This window comes from Squalius cephalus, assembly GCF_949319135.1.
Source record: "Squalius cephalus genome assembly, chromosome: 6".
NCBI lineage: Eukaryota > Metazoa > Chordata > Actinopteri > Cypriniformes > Leuciscidae > Squalius > Squalius cephalus.
The window spans coordinates 33,149,240-33,169,270 of record NC_137127.1 but is presented as its reverse complement, the minus strand read 5'-3'; the positions used below and the strand labels follow the sequence as shown (position 1 = coordinate 33,169,270).

Here is a 20,031-nt window from a genome sequence, read left to right as displayed (position 1 = left end):
TAACATGAAACTTGACAGGATCACAGTGAGGATGACACAGTCCCTGCAGGTCAATGAAATGAATAAACCACAGTCCATATAGTCCCTAATGTTGTCTGGAAGCAGCGATGATGAAGGCTTTACAGAAGAATTGCAGTCTGTAAAGTTCTCTGTGCTGCCTTTAAACATCGATGATGAATCAGGTACTGGGTGGGATGAGGTGGGAGTCGATACCTCCTCACTGAAGTCAATCAGCCAGTCTTCTGTTTCAATTCCCTGCCGCTGGTGTCGCAGGCACACACCCCAGTTTGACTCATAGCAGTTGGGTGGTGGCAGTTGGCCCCGATCCAGAACAATGACTTAAAGGTATCGTTGTCGAAGGGAGAGGTGATGGCAAGATGACAAAGCTGTTTGGTGTAATAAAAAAATTCATGGTTCTCTTGAGCCACAACAACGAACCTCACTGAATATACACATGGTGGTCCGGTCATCTGTCACGGGTGATTGCAGGCAAAAAGACGAAGATGAAGAATAGAGTTCCAACATTCCAAGTTTTAACATTAAGAATCTAAAATAACAGGCAAACAGGTAGAGCAACACACACTAACTGTAAGAGTGACCGGACAACAAACAGAGGAAAAGGAGGAACTTGAGTACTGAAACAATTCAAGGTAATTAACCCTCTGGGGTCCAAACGCACCAGCGAGTTTTGCTCGATTTTTTTTCACATAGCAGCAAAATAGACTTAAAATACTCCGTCATTTTTAGTCATACAGACTTAAGAAATATGAAAAAATAAACTGTTAAATGTCTACTTTTTTATGTGTCCACTTACAACTGAAATAAAACATTGTGCTTTTGTAAAATAAAGAAAATAAACAGGGTGTGCTTTCTGCCTCTCCGTCTCCGTAAACTTTTTTTCTGGTGCACGTCTCTAAACTTAAACAAAACTCAGTGAATAGTCACCCAGGCATGAGATATATAGCTTTATAATCATTTAAGTGTGTACTTTTAAATGATCTAATTCAAAATGAAAACAAATATTCTCTGTTTATGTAATCTATATGAAAAGAAAGAGATGTCAGATGTTCTCATTTCAGCTCATTATAGCTCATTATCTGTTAATGTGACCATGCCCACGGAGAGCGTGTGCTATTCAAACGCAAATGATCTGAGGCAAAACATGCAAACGTGTCAACACCCACATTAGCTCGATAAAACACAAAGTTTAATCAGATTAAAGTACTTAGTTGTCTTGTGAGGCTGTGAGGAATAATCCTGGGAAATTTACCTCAGAAGTGCGGTTTAGTTTTATTTCGAGGAGCAACGGCTCCAGCTGAGGATTGTGAATAGTACGTTTTTTTATTCTTAAGTGCTTTGTTCTAATCGCGATATGGAATAGTGTCTGTAAATCGCAAAAAGACTGTTTAAATTTGAATCGCGTTTCTGTGAGTGAATGAATGAACGGCACAGATGCGAGCTGTTGTTTACTACAGCTCGCAAAAAGACTGTTTAAATATGAATCGCGTTTGTGTGAATGAATGAACGGCACATATGCGCACGGTTGTTTTCTATGTTACAGATGAAATATGAAAGACAACATTTCATTGACTAGTTTTGGATAGATTATAAAGTTTTTACTGTAAAATAGACTACTGCCACATCAAATAAGCTTTTGTTAGCCAGTTTCTGCTCACAAGTTAAATATATAGTATGTTTTGTCGAAAATAAACTCATCAACTAAGATGTTATTATAGTGTTTGTTCCAATCTAGGCTATATCAAACTAATGAATCCTTAACTTTTAAAATATAGATTACACTTGAAATATTGTTAAAATTGTAATTGTTGTTGATTTACATGTGTACACTTTTTAATAAAATAGCAAAAATATATTTACAAGGTAGATGTAAAAAAAAATCTTAATAGGTCAATATAAGCCTTCTCATAAAATTATTTATTATTGTTTTTTATTAGTGACACATTTGGGGAGAGGATATATTCCAAAACTTTCTGAAAATACCGTATGAGAATTAACTGCACAATTACTAGAAATGTTTACCTTGGATATTATACAATTTGTTTCCAACTCTAACTTTGAACCAATTCTGTAGAATGGCCCATATAGCCTAATATATTTGAACAGGATTTGTTTCCAGGTATGACTAGGTACTAATGTGCTTTTGATTTTCATTTATATTTGGATTATATATATATATATATATATATATATATATATATATATATATACAGTATATATATATATATATATAGTCCTCACATTCTTTTTTGTGTGACACACCTGAATGAAAGGCTCATTATGCAGCTCATTATGCGGGTCATTGTCTTCTCAGGTGTGAATCACAGTATTATTCATGATCATTCACGCCTCCACGCATATTGCCTTTCCAAACAAAAAGTGTCTTACAATATTTAAATCAATGTATTGTTTTATGTGAATGATTAGGCAGGGTGATTTTCAGATCATTTTGAAGCAAAATTTTGAAGCACTCTAGGTGACAACATCCATTATTCAAAAGTCTTGTGGACACATTAGTATGTGTTTTTTGGCCTTATTTCAGAAACTTTAATTTTTAGTTTTTTTCAATAACCATGCATAAACATTATTCTCTCAAAAATACAAACATGTACACACATGTTACTCACATATTATGGTAGCCATGTTTGTGCTAAATATAGTGTAATTACACCTTTGCCATTAATATGTTTATAAGCAACTGAAAAAAGCACAAGTGTCAGGGCATGTCAAAACATCTCAAGGACCCCAAAAAACCCTTAGACCCCAGAGGGTTAATAATACACAACTGAAACAAACAAACAAACTCATAATGACGTGACCAGGGTAACAAAGGAGTGGCGGGAAAATCAAACAAAGGAAGACACGTGACTAATGAATGTCCTTTGTTAAACAAACTGAATGTCCATGAAAACTAAAACAAACTAAACATACTGTAACTGACACCAGCACTGTATTGGCAGAAAAGTTCTTGCAAATAAAAATAATCATTCATAATGTTGTGCTGTCTGTGATAGACTATCTAGGCTACTTAAAGTTGCAACAAAACGAAAGTAGAAACAGATATTTTCTTCCATATTGTGACGTACATCCAAATGTAACAGATCCAAAAAGAAAAATATTAAGTAGAATGGGGTTCTATTCTATTTTGTCATCGGTGTTTGATTGGATTTTGAGATGTCGTCATTACACTCAAAAATGAATGTGAGCATAAATCACCAGAGAAAAGTATTCACCAGAGAATAAATCACAAAAAAAAAGTTATGGCATTTGATTTAATCATTCACAATAAGATCTCTCCACCTTATCTTAAATGAAAATCTAGTGTGGTGTTTTTAAAGGAACCGTATGTAAGAAATGTATTTCAATCATAAAATGGCCCTGATATGTTACTAGACATTAAGAAATCATGTTCATTTCAAATACTTATATCACTGTCAACAGTAGTCTGGCCAAGATATTGTCATGTTTATTGTCACATTTATTTACATTTATATTGTCATTAAATGTGAAGTTGCAGCCCTCAACTGATGTTGATGTTGTCATGTTGTGTTTTGGCCTGATGCGCCACCCTCCACCTATCTACTAATCACGAAGTCAGTAGTGTTTCGGCATCCGGGTTGCCAGCTCTGCTCTAGTTACCACAGCTGCAGCTACAAACGTGTCGGATAAAAAATGTCTAACGTTACGAAACCTAAAAGACCTCGTTATGAATCCGAAATACGTTGTGACAAAGTCCGAAATAAAACAAGGATTTGTATAGGAGATGCCTTTGAAAGATGGAGACGGCTGAAAACGGAGAAGAATTTGAAGACAGACGCCAACGTCGCTAATTTCCTCCTGGACAGGTAAGATTCATCTATGTTTGGCTAACTTGTACTTAATGTAAATGGACATTTCAAATATTCATGACAGTCGAACAAAGTTATGCATGTTCGTGCAAAGTAACGTTACGTTAGCGCATATGGAGGAGGTAGGTCATCGAATTGAAAAGGTAAGGAATTGTTTGGGAAATAAAAACGGCGAGTCGTCATTGCTAACATTAGCAATGCATTATCAGAGCCCATTTCTCTGTCATTATGCTGAGACGCTGAAGAAAACAACATTAGCATGCCCATTATGGCAATGTGAAACGTAATTGAGACAGTAGCCTAACGTTACCTCGGTAAAAATTATTCCTCATTCGTTCTTCGCGTATATTGTGGACTACACATGCTGCAAGTTGACCTGTATGACCATTGCTAATGTTATTTAGTTACTCTCAATCTTTTCTGATGGGACTGAAAACAACCCTGTGATAGCCATTGGTGATATTGAACGCCGACATGGCGTAATTTGTCCCGCGTTATACTCGCTGTGGCAAATGTGTTGGTTATTTGTTAGCCTACTTATGACAAAAACGCTTGTCACTAACTGCCAACCTTAGGTCAGGGGGGAAGGGGAGGGGATACACCACTCTACAGTAATTTGAAAGTGATTGCAGTACCAGTTTTGGCCACAATCTTACATACGGTTCCTTTAATAAGACAAACCATGTGCAAATTCATAAGTCAACACCATTACTAAGTATTTTCTCCTTAAAACTGCAGTGAAAAAGAGTCTCAAAAAAATTGCCAGTGTTTCAAAGTAACTACCTTGTAACCAATCACGTCAACGTGTGGGCGGGCTTTAGCATATCATTAACTATGCTGCAAAGCAGGGGAGTCTCAAGAGAAGCCCCAAGAGAAGCCAGGTTATTATATGAAAATCGGGTACATTTAGCAATATAGCGGGTCATTTATGTATATTACGATGTTATGATGAACTATATGCCTTTCTCCACTGACGTTCTAAGTTGTTAAAAGCGTTTCTAAGGATGCTGATTTTTAGAAGGGAGCTGTCTGACTCTGAGATGGCGAAACTGAACATGGTTTGTGTAACATAAGCAACACATTATTATCTGTATTATAACGTAGTCAAGCAAAAGACTAATCATATTAATTACCGTAATGTGTCCGACGTTGTAGAGAGCGATACATAAAACGCATCACCATTCTGATACATTAACTTGTATACTAATCTGTATAATTCACTCTTCGACTTCTTCTGAATCAGTTTCTGGTTCAAACATGTATGGCTTAATTAAACCAGTATTTCCATGTGCCATTGTGCAACATTTATTACAGTAAAGTTGAGAGAGTGGATCTCTGCAAGTGGTGCTCACTGCAGAGACAAACGACGTCCAACGATCTGAGCGAGTGAGTGGAGGCGGGGCTAATTTGCATATTCATGTACCCATACTAAATGAAGCAAGGGTATAGTTACAATCAAGCTATTTTAAGGCATGAATAAAAAATTTTCACAGGATTTTTTTTTTTTAAATAATTATGTCATTTTGGTGGATAGTTCACCCAAAAATGAAAATTACCCCATGATTTACTCACCCTCAAGCCATCCAAGGTGTATATGACATTCTTCTTTCAGACGAATACAATCTTCCAAGCTTTATAATGGCAGTGAATGGGAGGTCAAAATTTGAAGCCCAAAAAAGTGCATCCATCCATCCAATCGTCAGGGGTTAAGGCCCGTTCACACCAAGCACGATAACTATAAAGATAACGATAAAGATAACTATATATGCGTCCACACCAACGACCGATAACGGTCTTTTTATTCTATGCACGCACGTGCCCGGATGATCCAGATCCATTTTAAATGCGCGAGACCTTTAAATTAGAATGGATTCTGATTGGCTGTCAGTGTTTTATCGTTCGACAGCTGGAAAAAAATCGTTCTGAAAGTGATACCAACGATATCGTTCTTTATCATTATAGTTGTGGTGTGAACTCTGTTATTCTTTAATATGGAGAACAATTTTTAGAATTATATCTTTATCGTTATCTTTATAGTTATCGTCCTTGGTGTGAACGGGCCTTTACTCTTGTGGCTCAAGTCGACTTGCGCAGTATGCGTACATTCATCTGCCGGAGGCTAGTTATTATAGCTAATAAAGTTTTAAATATGGATATTTTTCTTACACAAATGCATCGCTTTGCTTCAGAAGGCCTTTGTGTGCGTTTACACTGGCACAAAAAATCCGATCTCCGAAATTACTCACATTTGACACAGATCGGAATTTGATGCACACGTGTAAACACAAAAATCCGCACAAGATCCGTTTTTTTCTCATCCGACCTGAGCCACTTCCAAATGTGGTTTTAAATCAGATACATATCCGATATCTGGACATCCGACCTACGTCTAAACACGCATATCCGATTCCCCTTTGAATTCCAAGCCACCACAAGGTGAGGACGACACGTTTATTCACAAAGATAGCTTTTTAATGTTGTATTATGAGGCAGACATGCCTGTATGCGCTAGCTCACAGATTTTTATCGAGGTGGGAACTTTATATTTATTTTTGTAAAGAAAAGAAATTGCGTGAACACAGAAACATTCAGGAGCTGGTTTTCAACCTCTGCCTGTGACTTTTATAATGAGGTGATAACTTCGCTGTAATTAAACCAACAAGTGTCACAATAGGTTACTGACTCGCGCGCACTCTCTCGCTCTCTCTCTCTCTGGTTAATTCATTCGAATTCATAAAAAAAAAAAATGATTACAAGGCTACTTTATTTCACTTCAGAATTCTAGATCTGAGCTGTAGATAAACGAAAATAATTTTGCACTGCAAAACATTCATGAGTCATGACAGCTGTTATCTTGTCCATGCAGGCAAATAATCATGACCACCCGACATTAATTATAAAAATAGTTTTAATAGCACGGCCATTCAAAACCAGGGTCTAGCCTACCATGTGCATAATAAAACGATCAACGGAAATCATTTTGGGCGGGAATTCATGTAAACACAGATATAGTCCTGTCTAAAGTGAATGTAAACAGGCGGGCCAAAAAAACGGATATGTTCAAAAGATCGGATCTGTTCATTAAAACTTGCAGCGTAAATGCAGCCTTAATTAACCCCCCGGAGCCGTGTGGATTACTTTTATAACGAATGGATGCACTTTTTTGGGCTTCAAATTTTGGCGTCCCATTCACTGCCATTATAAAGCTTGGATTAGCCAGGACATTTTTAGATATGTGATGCGATCTGGGAAAACCCGTCGGATGTCGCGCTGGGCCGTTTTCAGTAAATTCCAAAATAGTTTGAATGTCAGTTTTTTTGTCAAATTTTTTTTTCCATTAAATTATTATTCTATAACATCTTTTCTCTTATCTCTGAAAATATCTTGGCAAAATTCCCTTGTTTAGTGCAGAAAAACAGCGATTTATAGTGTCAAGCTGAAAATACTCTCTTTCTCTAATGCATTCTATGCGACCATTTTCTCTAACGCCCGGCAGAGGTGAAAAAAAAAACCAATCGCCGTATATCCCATACACCTGTCCGCCTCTTAACACTACAAAGATAGTTTAGCCTACCTTTAAAATAAATACATACATGTACAGTGAATGTGTATAGTGTGCATTTCGCGCCAATCCTGTTTAAACTATAACGTCACGCAGTTTTATAACAATCGCGAGATGGACAAGAAGCGTCCCGACGGTGACAGTTAATTAAACCTGTTTTTCTCAAAATTCCGTTCCAGAAAATCATAGCGATCGGCCGACTTCAGATAAACATAACTTTTGCTACCAACAAGCTATGATAAAAATAAAAACAGATTTGGAAAGGGCTTGATACCAGCTTCCATATGATATCAAAACCTGTAATAGGTAAAATTTCACCATGTGGTGGGTTTTCCCAGATCGCATCACATATAATTAGGGCCCAAACCCTGAAAGGGCTCGACAGCGCCCCCTGGAATGGAGTCCGAAAACTTGGTCCATAAATAAAACACGCTTGCATGTAATAATATGAAACTCAGTACACATATAGATCTCATCGGGCCGAACAACTTTCGTGCTCTAAGTTTTACAAAAGCCCAACAGGAAGTCAGTTATTATACGTTGTTTGGAAAACGCATACAATGGAATGTGAAATACTCCTCCTAGGGATTTCATCCGATCGCCACCAAACTCGGTGTGAATAAAGTCAAGACATTGAGGATGAATTCTTGTGAACAGATTTTTGATATCTCGAACGGTTTGGCCGTGGCGAGGAAACGAATTTATGGCGAATAATGGGACACAGGAAGTGTGTTATAACTTCTGCATACATTAACTGATCTTGATGAAACTTCCGCAGTGTGTTCATTGTAAGAGGCCGATCACATGGATGTGACTATTGTGAGTCAAAGTTATAGCGCCACCAACTGGCTGCAGGAAGTTTGTCACTTTCAAAATGCTTTGAAATCACTCTCTTATCTTTACCCGATTTGCTTCAAACTTTGTGTGTATAATGTAGACACACAGCAAATTTAGACCTGTGAAAGGATCATTGATATCTTAGATACTGTTGCCATGGCAACGCATCAAACTTTAATATTCTTTTTTGATGGTTTTGAGACTCTTAGCATGCTTGAAATTGGATGAAACTCGACAGACACATCACATTTATTAGCCAGTAGACATGTGCAAAGTTTCAGAAACGGGTGTGGTGGAATGGCTCAGTAGCGCCACCTTTAGTCAAAAATGGGGGCTTAGTTTTTCCTAGAATCACAAAACTTGGTACGTATATTGTTCTCATCAAGCCGGACAACTTTCTAATTTATAGTCATTAGCTCCAACCAACAGGAAGTCAGATATTTTGGTTTGAATGAGGATTTTCTGGAGAATTTTCTCTCTCTCTCTGTAGCCCCTTTCACACAGAGATTCCGGAAAATACACAGATAAAGTGACCCGGGATTTGACCCGGGTTCGTTTGATTTTGGTTCATTCACACTGCCAGTGATTTTCCGGAATCAGAGAGCGCGTTCACACACAACCCGTGTATGTCCCGGAAAGACACGTGACATCGATGTGACTTGTAATGTCTCAGCAGCGTCTTCAGTTTGCTTATGAGCTGCGATTTCTCTCTCGAGAAACCACGCTTGTGCATTTATTTCTCTGCTTCGATCATAAACTTGTGCATTACATACCGCTTCACAGCTGGCGAACTATCCCGCCCTTCAGCGTCATCACTGCGACACGGCATTATTACGGCTTTTGTTCACACAGCGCGCGTTCCGGGACTGAACACGGCAATGTTACTAGGTCCCCAACCCGGCATCGATGCCGGCATCAATCCCGGGTCGTGTTTGCGTTCACACAGAAGGCGTTCCGGCAATTTGCCGGCAATTTCCCGGGTTCAATGCGCTGTGTGAAAGGGGCTTGTGTGTCTGTGTGTGGGTGTGGGTGGGGGTGGGGTGGGATTTGTCTATTCCATTTAATCTTTGTTTTTCAAGGTTTCAGTGGCTTTTGGGGCCCTTGACATGCTCAAAAACTCTTGAAACTTTGCACACAGGTCAGAACCCGCGGCCATCAGGGCCGGGCTGAAGCTGGTACCCGGGCGTGGCAGGGGGGCTCAACAGCGCCCCCTTGGACACGGTCTGAAAACTTGGTCCATATATCAAACACGCTTGCATGAATTAATATGAAACTCGGTACACATATAGATCTCATCGGGCCGAACAACTTCCGCACTCTAAGTTATTAGCTCCGCCCAACAGGAAGTCGGCTATTATGGGTTGTTTGAAAAACGCATGCTGTGGAATTTAATGTACTCATCCTAGAGAATTCATCCAATCGCCTCCAAACTCGGTCAGCATGAAGTCAAGACATTGAGGACGCTAAATTGCGGACAGATTTTTGATATCTCGAACGGTTTGGCCGTGGCGAGGAAACAATGGCGAGAAAAGAGAAACACGAAGTAATATAACTTCTGCATACGTTAACTGATCTTGATGAAACTTCAGCAGTGTGTTCGTGGTAAGAGGCCGATCAGATGGATGTAACTATTGTGAGTCAAAGTTATAGCGCCACCAACGCTATATTTTTGATATGGGTACTGGTATTAAATGAATGGCAAAACTCAGTATTTTTTTGTAAAGATAAAAAAGATACTCTACTGACACAGACCTTGCGGGTACTACATTACGACAACAAAAGCACTTGAACACAACACACTGGTAAATACCAGTTCACAAGTGGAAAATATCATCTTTTCCATAGCACGTGAAGGCAGCATAAGTAGCCTACTCAATTCACCTTATTTTCCATGACAACAAGGGCGACGCCATTACGCTCATTTTGTCATCTTACTTCCGGCTGAGCGGGACTTCAACTTCCGGCTGAAAGGACCTACGCTAGTTTCTAGCGTAATTCTATAGTTGTAACGGTAAAATATGTTAAGTATTATATGCTCAGTTAGGGGCTGACATAACAATTGGATTAAGAGGATAGAACAATTTAACCAACGGTGTTACGAACACAATGTAGGCTAAAGCGATCGGAATGTTGTGGTGTACTTTACGATTTACACGAGGAGCACCCGAGGCAATGGCGGAAGGCGCCATTCATTTAATTCTACCCCATCTTAAAAATAACATTAAACCTGAGCATCAAACACCCAATCAAATTACCTCATCTTTTGCGGTCAAAACTGACTGCATTCACACAAGCACCGTGCATATGATACTGTAGGTTGCGTGTATTGGAGAATTTCATCTGTCTCAAACATGGGTCCAAATAAATGCTGTCAATGTCAGAGAAACTAGGCCTGAGAGTATGGGAAGACAAAACTATGGGAAAACAGAGATAACAGGTCAAAAGAGTATGTGAAGAAAGAAACCAGGTCAAAGGTTGTGAGAAGACAAGACAGGAAAAGTACCTAAAAACCATATATGAAATCATTTTTTTAAAAAGCGCATGCACAAGGACTCGCCACCAATAAAAATAAGACATCGATGCAGGTGTTTCTAATCGTGGCGAAGTGACGAGGAGGAGCATAAAGAAAAAGATAACTATATGAACGCTAATTGGACACTAAATGATAAGAAAAGGGTATAAGACTTGAGCACAGACCATTGTAAGATCAGATGAACAGCTGGCATCTCACTTTGTTGAACTGCTCAATAAAGTTAATTCTTCTGAGACCTGAAACTTCGACTCTGAAAGATTTCTTTTGAGACCTGAACCAGACATTAAAGACCTGAACCAGACATTGAAGACCTGAACCAGAGATCAAGAATTTGCCACGACACGTGCAGATTATGCTGCCTTGGCAAATCGCACAATACTGCCGTTCTCGACAATGTAGCCTACCTTTGTAAAAGTGGGGATTTAGTACTCACTAGCACGAAGAACAAATATAGACACTAGACTGTGCATTGAGATCGATTTAATATTCAAACTCTCTTCGATACAGATACATACCCTGCGTGAGTTCCTGTGTTTAATGTTGATCACATATTATACAAATATCCACACGACTGCAAATGTGACAGTGATTTTATACAACAGCTCAACAAACAAAAGGTATATATTAAGTGATGATCAAAAAACAGTATTGTCAGTATTTTTTTGCAAAAAAATAATAGCTCAAACGAAAGCCACAGCAGTGTTTGTGAACGAATCTGCGGCTTTGAACAAATCGTGAGAGTCAATGATTCATTCATAATTACAGCCACTTCGTTAATGAATGAATGAATGACTTGATGACTCACTCATAAAGTCAGTGACTTTCCGCCACCTACTGGCGGTTTTAATTTAATATTTCAAAGCATCAGTTCATTTTACCATCACTGCATATTCCTCTATTGAACTTTTTTTTTTATTTAAAACATTATTTATTTTATAAAGGTATTTGTAAAGGTCGATTTAAAAATTGATTTAAAGGGGTAAATATTGTCCCTTACTGAAAAAGGTGCGACTCTAGAGAGGGGGTACGCAGAAGGATGTTAAAAGCCTCAGGGGGTACGCCATTCTAAAAAGTTTAAGAACCACTGCTTTAAGGGATACAATTATTGACTACAGGGGGACTTTAAGCTATTTCCTGTGAATGTGCGAGACTTCCAATTTATTAGCTACCAGAGGTAAATGTGCAGTAAACGGTAAAACGATTTGCACTACAAACCAGTGAGTTATCATAACCATAATTAATTAAAAAATAATAACAAAAAAACAGTTTGCAACATCAAGCAGCACAATGGACTGTTTTTGAACACCTAAAATAACAGAAAATGGCTGACACCCAAAGCCTTGCACATTCATATATATATATATATATATATATATATATATATATATATATATATATATATATATATATATATATATAAATTTCTGCATCCACTCTTACATTAACAAAGTCTTGTTACTATTAAAGAAAATTAAGTGTTCTGCAATGTCATAGGTCAAATTATCTGATATTTTCAAGAATGTGGGTCTTCTGAGGTCCACTCTGTGATATAATATCCTGTTCCTATAGTTTTCTTGTTACCTGACAACAAAAATAAAGTAACTGCACCCCTTCAATTTATTAAATTAAGTGTCATCTTACCTGTCTGGGAGTCCTTTCTGATTTACTCCTGCACCACTCCCAGTCAGTCAACTCTATTTTACGACACTCCTTGTGGGACAGCCTCCTCTCTGGAATGTCAAATACTGACAAGTTGTCGAGGTGAAGATCCTCACCATCGCAGGTTGAAACCTGAGGAGAGACATTGCATGGCCTGTCCCTTTCTGTGGAGCTCAGAGGCTGGCTGTCCACTCTCTCCTCGAGCAGCAGCTCACTGTGGAGGGAGCTGTCCTTTGTTGCAGTGGTGCTGAAATTACAAATCTGACCGCTATCCAGCACTGCGGCTCTGCTTTCAGAGAAATCGCAGCTGTTTAAACTGTTAAAAGAGGGTTTCTCAATGGATGGTGACGTGCCGTGGGAGATCTTGTAAATACCATAGCCTTGGTGGAAGGAGAGGTTGAATTCAAATCTCCTTTTCTTCGCTGTAATAAACACATAGATGATAAAGGCAATGTGGAAAGGTAATTTTGCTTTGTTTCTCACACGCACATAAATGAGATTATATTTATATGCATTTATACACACATATACATCATTTGTACAACCTAAGGTATTTTAATATGGATTGTTTAAAATAAACAACCTGGTTCTTTTTATGAACCAATAAATATAATCAACAAAAAATATGTCAGGCTGATGGAGTATTTTATCAGTTTACCAACCGGTGGAAAGCTCAGAACTTAAGCCTTGGCGACAGTTGATGAAGCAGCCACACGGCAGATGGATCCAGCGTTCCGAAAACACGAACACAGGGGTGACCGCCGTGGAGAGCAAGGTCAGGAAAAAACAGAAAGTCTCCAAGGACGAGCTGTGCATGTGAACAGCATGACTCACCAGGATCTGGGTCTGCAAGGGGTATGCCAGTGGAAAAAATAAAGGTGAATAACCAATCATTCCAGCATTTTTGAACAAACTAAATAATAATGAAGAGAAAAAAATAAGTGAAAATACACTTTTACAGTGACAGGTTAAAGCAGAAAATATATCAATGAATCCAGTTCAACAAGACGTTTTAAGCTGGTGAAAGGTTTTTCTTACGCACTGTAAATATGAAAAGATTTCTGAGGCACTTTATGGGGTTTCTCAGATTCCCAAAATAGCAGAACTTTTATGAGAATCTAAAGGCACTCTTTAAAAGGCCAGTTTTCTGAATAACTTACATGATGAAACCCATAAGTTCCTGCTAGAACTCTAAAGCTGGTTGTCAATGGTAGCTCCATTGTATAAGGGGCCTGCAAAGGCTCTGAGGCACTTAAAATATTTATTGAAGTTCCTTATATAAAATGCTAGGTTGAGTTTCTCCAGATTTGTTCCATCAGTGTAGCAGTCTGAAGTAGAAATCCAAAGATAGGGTGAATTTTTTTTTTGCCTAATACCTGTTACGAAGAACCAGTGTTTAAATATTGTTTTATTTCAGCTTTTCGTCACAATAATCAACAATCATTAGACTACAACAATAAACCATAACATGCATTATGATACTGATAAAAAATTATATTATTTATTATTCCATTATATTTATATAAAGCTGTTGTGCAAACTAAAGAGTGGTAAATGTTTTTTTTTTTTTTTTTTGTCTAAGTTTGACAATTAAAATGGTTGTTATGTAGCCTTAAAGTCTGAGGAACATTATTATTTGTCTAGTAAAAGGACCCAAAATGGGGCCTTCTGTAGGCTACCGTTTCGTTTTAGCAGTGTAACAATAATTTACTATATAGTGCAATTTTTGTCTATATTTGTCTGACTGAGACACTTTTGAAGTCAATTAAATGATTTTTCAAGTGAAAATGTCTGAACATTGCTTTTATAGCTCTCACCATCATTGGCATCCACAGAACCATTCGAGCCATGGCAAGAATCATTGAGAAGCGCTTTTGAGAGAAAAACACAGGGGAATAACGTGCACTCTGAGCTCCATCTTTCTGGAAATGACCGGTTGTTGGAGAATACGACAGTGAATACGTCTCCGTTTTGTTCTTAAAACTGACAATGTTCGAGTTGAATTCATTGTAGGCTCCCAAACTTTTATCCAAGCTATCCCGTGACAGAGAGGGGATCTCACACAGCGGCGCCGACCCGGCAATTTCAAAATAACTCGGGTAAAATGTTCTCAGGGCTTCCGTGGAGCACATGAGCTGGTAGAAGAGAGGAACCGAATAGACTACCAGCCCACAGAAACACAGTGAGTAAACAGAGAACAGAAGCAGCACGTACAGGCTGTCGTTCTCCGGGAGACAACCGAGAGAAGCGGGGGCGAAGCGACCCCAGCCGCACACGGGCAGGACGCTGACCGCAAGACTCACCGTCCAAACCGCCACCACCGCCACAAACACCCAGAGAGGTCGGTTAGGGGTTTGATACACTCCAAAGCGCTTTGTCGCGTAGAAAGTGTAAGCAACTAGGAGACAGGCTTTCATATTGCTTGACAATCCTTGGAAAACATACAGGACTCCGGACAGGGTGCACATAGCGCCCGACCGGTTCGCGTCTTCGCTCCTCCATTGCAAGATCATGAAGAGCGTGAGCGGTACGACGCTGATCAGGTCATCTATGGATAAAGAAGCTACTATCAGACAGAGGGAAGACTTAGTCCTCATCCTGAGCAGCGACATAAGCGAGTACAAACCTCCCAGGCAAGTGACAGTGGCGATGGCGAAGGATAAACCAAAGAGAAGGTGCCAGTTGTCCTCGACCGCGTCCACGTCCTCATATTGGCTGGTTTTGTTCGGAAAAGGTGAGGCTCGTGTCGCCGACATTTTCCTTAAGCCTAACTTTCCTGACTTCACACGTCTCATTCCCTCTAAGAGGATCCGGTGATCAGACCGAGCGCGTGAAAGTTTCCTCCATCGACAGCGCGCCACGAAGTGCATATAGTCTCCCACCCGTTGGTCTTTTTGCACTTGTGCTCAACAAATGTAATGCATAAAGGAACCATTTTTTTAACTCACTTGCACGATTATGACGTGGTTTGCTCTCAGAGCATGTGTGGATAGATGTGTCGCGCGCGCGTAGGTTGATTGTGGCTCGTGCAGCACATCTCTTCAGTATGAGCTCTCAGAAGGGATATATTAGTACAGGGGTGGAGCCATCTTCCTTCATCTGTCACTGCAGGACGAGGAATGTGCGCTTTGTCTAAAATCTAACATTGTATAGCTATACTACGACGTTTGTTAGATACTAGAATAGCTCAATTAGAATTGCAGCGCTACAAATACATCATAGGCTACGTATAGGTCATTAGTATTACAGAATACTTATGTAGGCGTGTATCGTTTGAACACATTCTGTTAAATTTACGGGGTAAAATGTCAGCTGAGGTTGCCAGAAACTGGACGCTATGGTGGTGTAATTCATAATAATATATTTAATAACTGATTACTTTGTACTTTATACTTTTTAAATATACTAATAACCACTATAATAACCCTTCTGAAAAATCCAGTTTAAACCAGCCTAAGCTGGTTGGCTGGTTTTAGCTGGTTTAAGCTGGAAGTAGCTGGTTTTAGCTGGTCTCCCAGCCTGGCTTAGCTGGTCAAGCTGGTCTCCCAGCCTGGCTTAGCTGGTTTTAGCTGGTCTCCCAGTCTGGCTTAGCTGGTTTTAGCTGGTCTCCCAGCCTGGCTTAGCTGGTCAAGCTGGTCTCCCAGCCTGGCTTAGCTGATTTTAGCTGGTCTCCCAGCCTGGCCTAGCTGGTCTAGCTGGTCTCCCAGCCTGGCTTCGCTGGTTTTAGCTGGTCTCCCAGCCTGGCGTTGTTGATCAAGCTGGTTTCCCAGCCTGGACAATTTGGTGGTCAGCTGGTTTTAGCTGGTCTCCCAGCCTAGCCAAGCTGATGAACATCTCACCTTATTATATATATATATATATATATATATATATATATATATATATATATATAATTATGTATAATAATAATAATTCACACACACACACACACACACACACACACACAAAATAAGTTAAACGTACAGTATGGAATTTTTCGCCACTAGGGGTCGCTAACCTCTTTACAATAACAAAGGCGTAGTTTGATGACGCAACACATGCTAAGAATTATGGATGTTGTCGTCAACGTCAAGCCGGCCGATCTAATAATGTTTATGGTTGACTGAATACATCGATGCTTTTATCATGACTGTGATATGAAGCAGTTCGGGATTGCTAAGAGACAGCTATCAGCTCCACACGCGACGCGAGCTCCCGCGGATATAAAAGGAATATGGACATTTCATTCTACCGAACTACACGCAGAATTACTACTCACAGTCACAGGTCAGTTTATTAGACAAATTAAACTTGTGAGGTAACGCAGCGCTGTTTCACCTGGTCTAACATTACACTATCACACTAAACTGCATTTGAATGTGTTGAAAAGTATGTGTTAGTTTGTCTGTATGAGACTAGCAGTAAGCTAGATCAACATTAGAATAACATACAGATCATATTCTAACATTTTATCATTGTTGAACTATATAACATTGATTAGTTTTATGTAAATGTGCTCACCTGTTTAATAAGTACATGTAGGAGCGGTCGAAGTCTCGGACGTGGAGCTCTTGTTTATATACTGTCTATGGGAGCTCTCGGCATCTCGAAAACACAGCGCTGATATTGATTCTCGTTTTAGTTCTCCTTTTTTATCCAAAGTCTGCTTGCCATGGTCCGTAATGTTTGAACGAAACAACAACAGCGTGCAAATAGGCATTGCGAACTCCACAGTTGTCTGCGTCTGTCGCTTTGGTTAATCAGAGGGCTCTGCTCATAGCTCTGGTTACCATGGCAGTACGAGCGGAAACCATAGGCGGAAACCAGGGACAACGCGGATATGACGCCATTGACTGCGACAAAACGGAAATAAAGAAACCGTGCCGTGTCTAAAAATTAAATTAAAATTTCTCCTGGTTTGAAAGTTGTTGGAAACAGTTGGGATAATGTAAGTACACAACTAAAAAAAATATATAACGTAGATATAGTGATTTTTGCTAATTTTAAAGCAAAAAAGTTACATATTGTGCCTTTAATATAGACGAAGTTGATTATACTAGTTAATTATTGGAACCGACTGGAACACAGATTTTTTGTTTGCTTGTTTGCTTGCCATTTAGTAATATAACGCAATTATTAGTATTGTAACGCAACTTATCATTATATAAATGTAAACAGAATTTTTCAAAAATAAAATAAAAAACTTTTTATACTTCTGTCACAATTTTTTTACTCGCGTGCCATAAACCTGGCATATTGCTCATGAATGGGTCATAGAACTACACAATGAGTTTAAAATTCATGATTTAATATGAATGATTTTTTTAATTGTTATATGTTTTAATTCTAGATGTTTATTTAAATGCTGCGTGACTTTGAAGTGTTTTAATGCGCATGCGCGTGCGCGTGAACATTCGAGTCGCATTCAAACGATTCAAACACTGGAGCGAGCGCGCGCTGCGCGAGAGCAGATGGAAACGGGGAAACGTCATCAACTGACACACAGCAAAACTCTTGTCTCTCGCTGTTGTTTTCACTGCTTTCAGGTGAGTTTAGTCAACAAATTCACACAAATAATACGTCCCTGACACCTTTATTACGTGTAATTGACACGCTTCTGTTGAATATTTACTTTATAGAAATGGTTTTGTGTCTTCGAAAAAGTCCGTTAGATCTCAACCAGTGGCGTAGGCAGAAATTGTATTTTGGGCGGGCCAGTTAAAAAGTGAGTGGGCCTATAGTTTTTTCTAGAAAAAAAATGACTTAAATAGTAGAAAAAAGAATAAACAAACTGCAAAAACAGTTACACCTTTATTTTGCAATATTGGGCAAAGGCAATAACAAAACACTGTCTAATCATCATGTTCAACCATCAGAGCTCAATAAAGGCTGGACAAACCACCAGCATAGACAATAACCTGTCTATTTTATTCAGGCTAGTCAGCAGTGCAAAGACAGTTCACCCGAGAATAAAGTAGGCTAAAAGTAAAAGAAATTCAAATAATGAAAACTATCAGCAGAGCACGGTTTGAAATAAATAACAACACACTCCCTAATTTCTGTTAAATCAACCATATATCAGCCTGGTGGAAATTAAGCTTTTGTGCCAAAAAAAATAGCAACTCATTTAAACTAAACAATGTAGGCTAGCATATAAGGCTATTCACCTTATTCCGCCCCGCCCGCGATATTTTTTTTCCCAGGATGGTAGGGGAAGACTCATGAATATTCATTAGGGAAGTCATCCCTGATTGGTCTGATGACCTACCCCTAACCCCACCCCTAAACCTACCCGTCACTAGGGGTCTTGCTTATGACCTCCCTAACCCCGCCCCTAAACCTACCCGTCACTGGGGTTAAGACCAATCAGGGATGACTTCCCTAATGAATATTCATGAGTCTTCCCCTACCATCCTGGGAAAAAAAATATCGCGCCCCGCCCACTTTTAATACTTCGCGCTTCCGCATTTTGTCATCCGACTTCCGCTAAACTGACACGGCACATCCGGTAGCTATTTCCAGGGTTGCCAACTCTCACGCATCTCGCGTGACAGTCACGCATTCAGCCTCAATCTCACGCTCTCACGCTCAACAAAGAAATCTCACGCAAAAATAGACATTCTTCTGTGCTGTATTTTTTTTTCACTCATGTGCACTAAATTTCAGAATTACTATAAACAATTCAGGCTCTTAACTACTGGATGGACCACTAGTTATGGCGCAAATTAGTTAAAAATCTCCCAGAACCTAGAGCGAGCACGCATGCGAGACAGAGACTGTCGTCCAACCGATAGCGCGCGCACGCACGGCAGAGAGGAAAAGTCTTACAACTGCGCATTTTATCAGTTGCGGCGCCTTCATCTATAGGCTACACTGCAGCACGACGTATATTCACATCAAATGTTAACGCAGAGGAACGGGACACTGCAGTTCACAAAAGTTCATTATTTGCATGTGCTTTAAAGCCTTGCCGGTTAAACATGTCATTCGCTGCTGATGCGCTGTTCAAATATGCGCTTTACTGAGCGCGTACACTCGACGCGCATATGCACTAAAAGCCTGTTACTGGACTAAAAGTTATCTTTTGAGTCTTATATTGCGCTAATACTGTCAAATACAGACAATGTTTACATAAACAAGTTGGTTATGTCTAAAGTGAAAGCAAACAGAGAAAATTAATTAAAATCTGCTTGTCATATATGCGTGTATATTAGACGCGTCGCGTGCAGTTCTTAAAGAGACAGTAGCCCTAATAATAAACATGCTGCCGCTTGTTCTTAAAGAGATAGTTCACCCAAAACCAAACAATTGCTGGTCCCCATTGACATACATAGTAGGAAAAAAATATACTATGGAAGTCACAGGGGTACATCAACTGTTTGGTTACTGACATTCTTTCAAATAACGTTTATTTTCAACAGAAGAAAGAAACTTATTCAGGTTTAAAACAACTTAAGAGAGTAAATTATGACTTTTTGGGGGGAGAACTATGCCGTTAATGTTAATAAAACAACAAAACACACAGAGGAAATCATTCACTGCTCTTGACTGAGAACTTTAAGTCTGTTGTGTTTTATTTTCATATTTGTCCATTT

At 39.2% G+C, this 20,031-nt stretch overlaps 1 protein-coding gene across 1 annotated transcript in view; it reads right to left on the bottom strand.

The window, feature by feature from the left end:
- Positions 1 to 15,692, bottom strand: part of LOC307160265 (putative G-protein coupled receptor 149) — a 79,457-nt gene extending 63,765 nt beyond the window's left edge. The window contains exons 1-3 of the mRNA XM_079874224.1: positions 14,275 to 15,692; positions 13,120 to 13,303; positions 12,440 to 12,879 (exon numbers count right to left, since the gene is read on the bottom strand). Of these exons, the coding sequence (XP_079730350.1) occupies positions 12,440 to 12,879; positions 13,120 to 13,303; positions 14,275 to 15,327 (1,677 nt within the window). The 5' untranslated portion in view covers positions 15,328 to 15,692. The remainder of the gene's footprint in view (positions 1 to 12,439; positions 12,880 to 13,119; positions 13,304 to 14,274) is intronic.
- Positions 15,693 to 20,031: the final 4,339 nt, after the last annotated feature.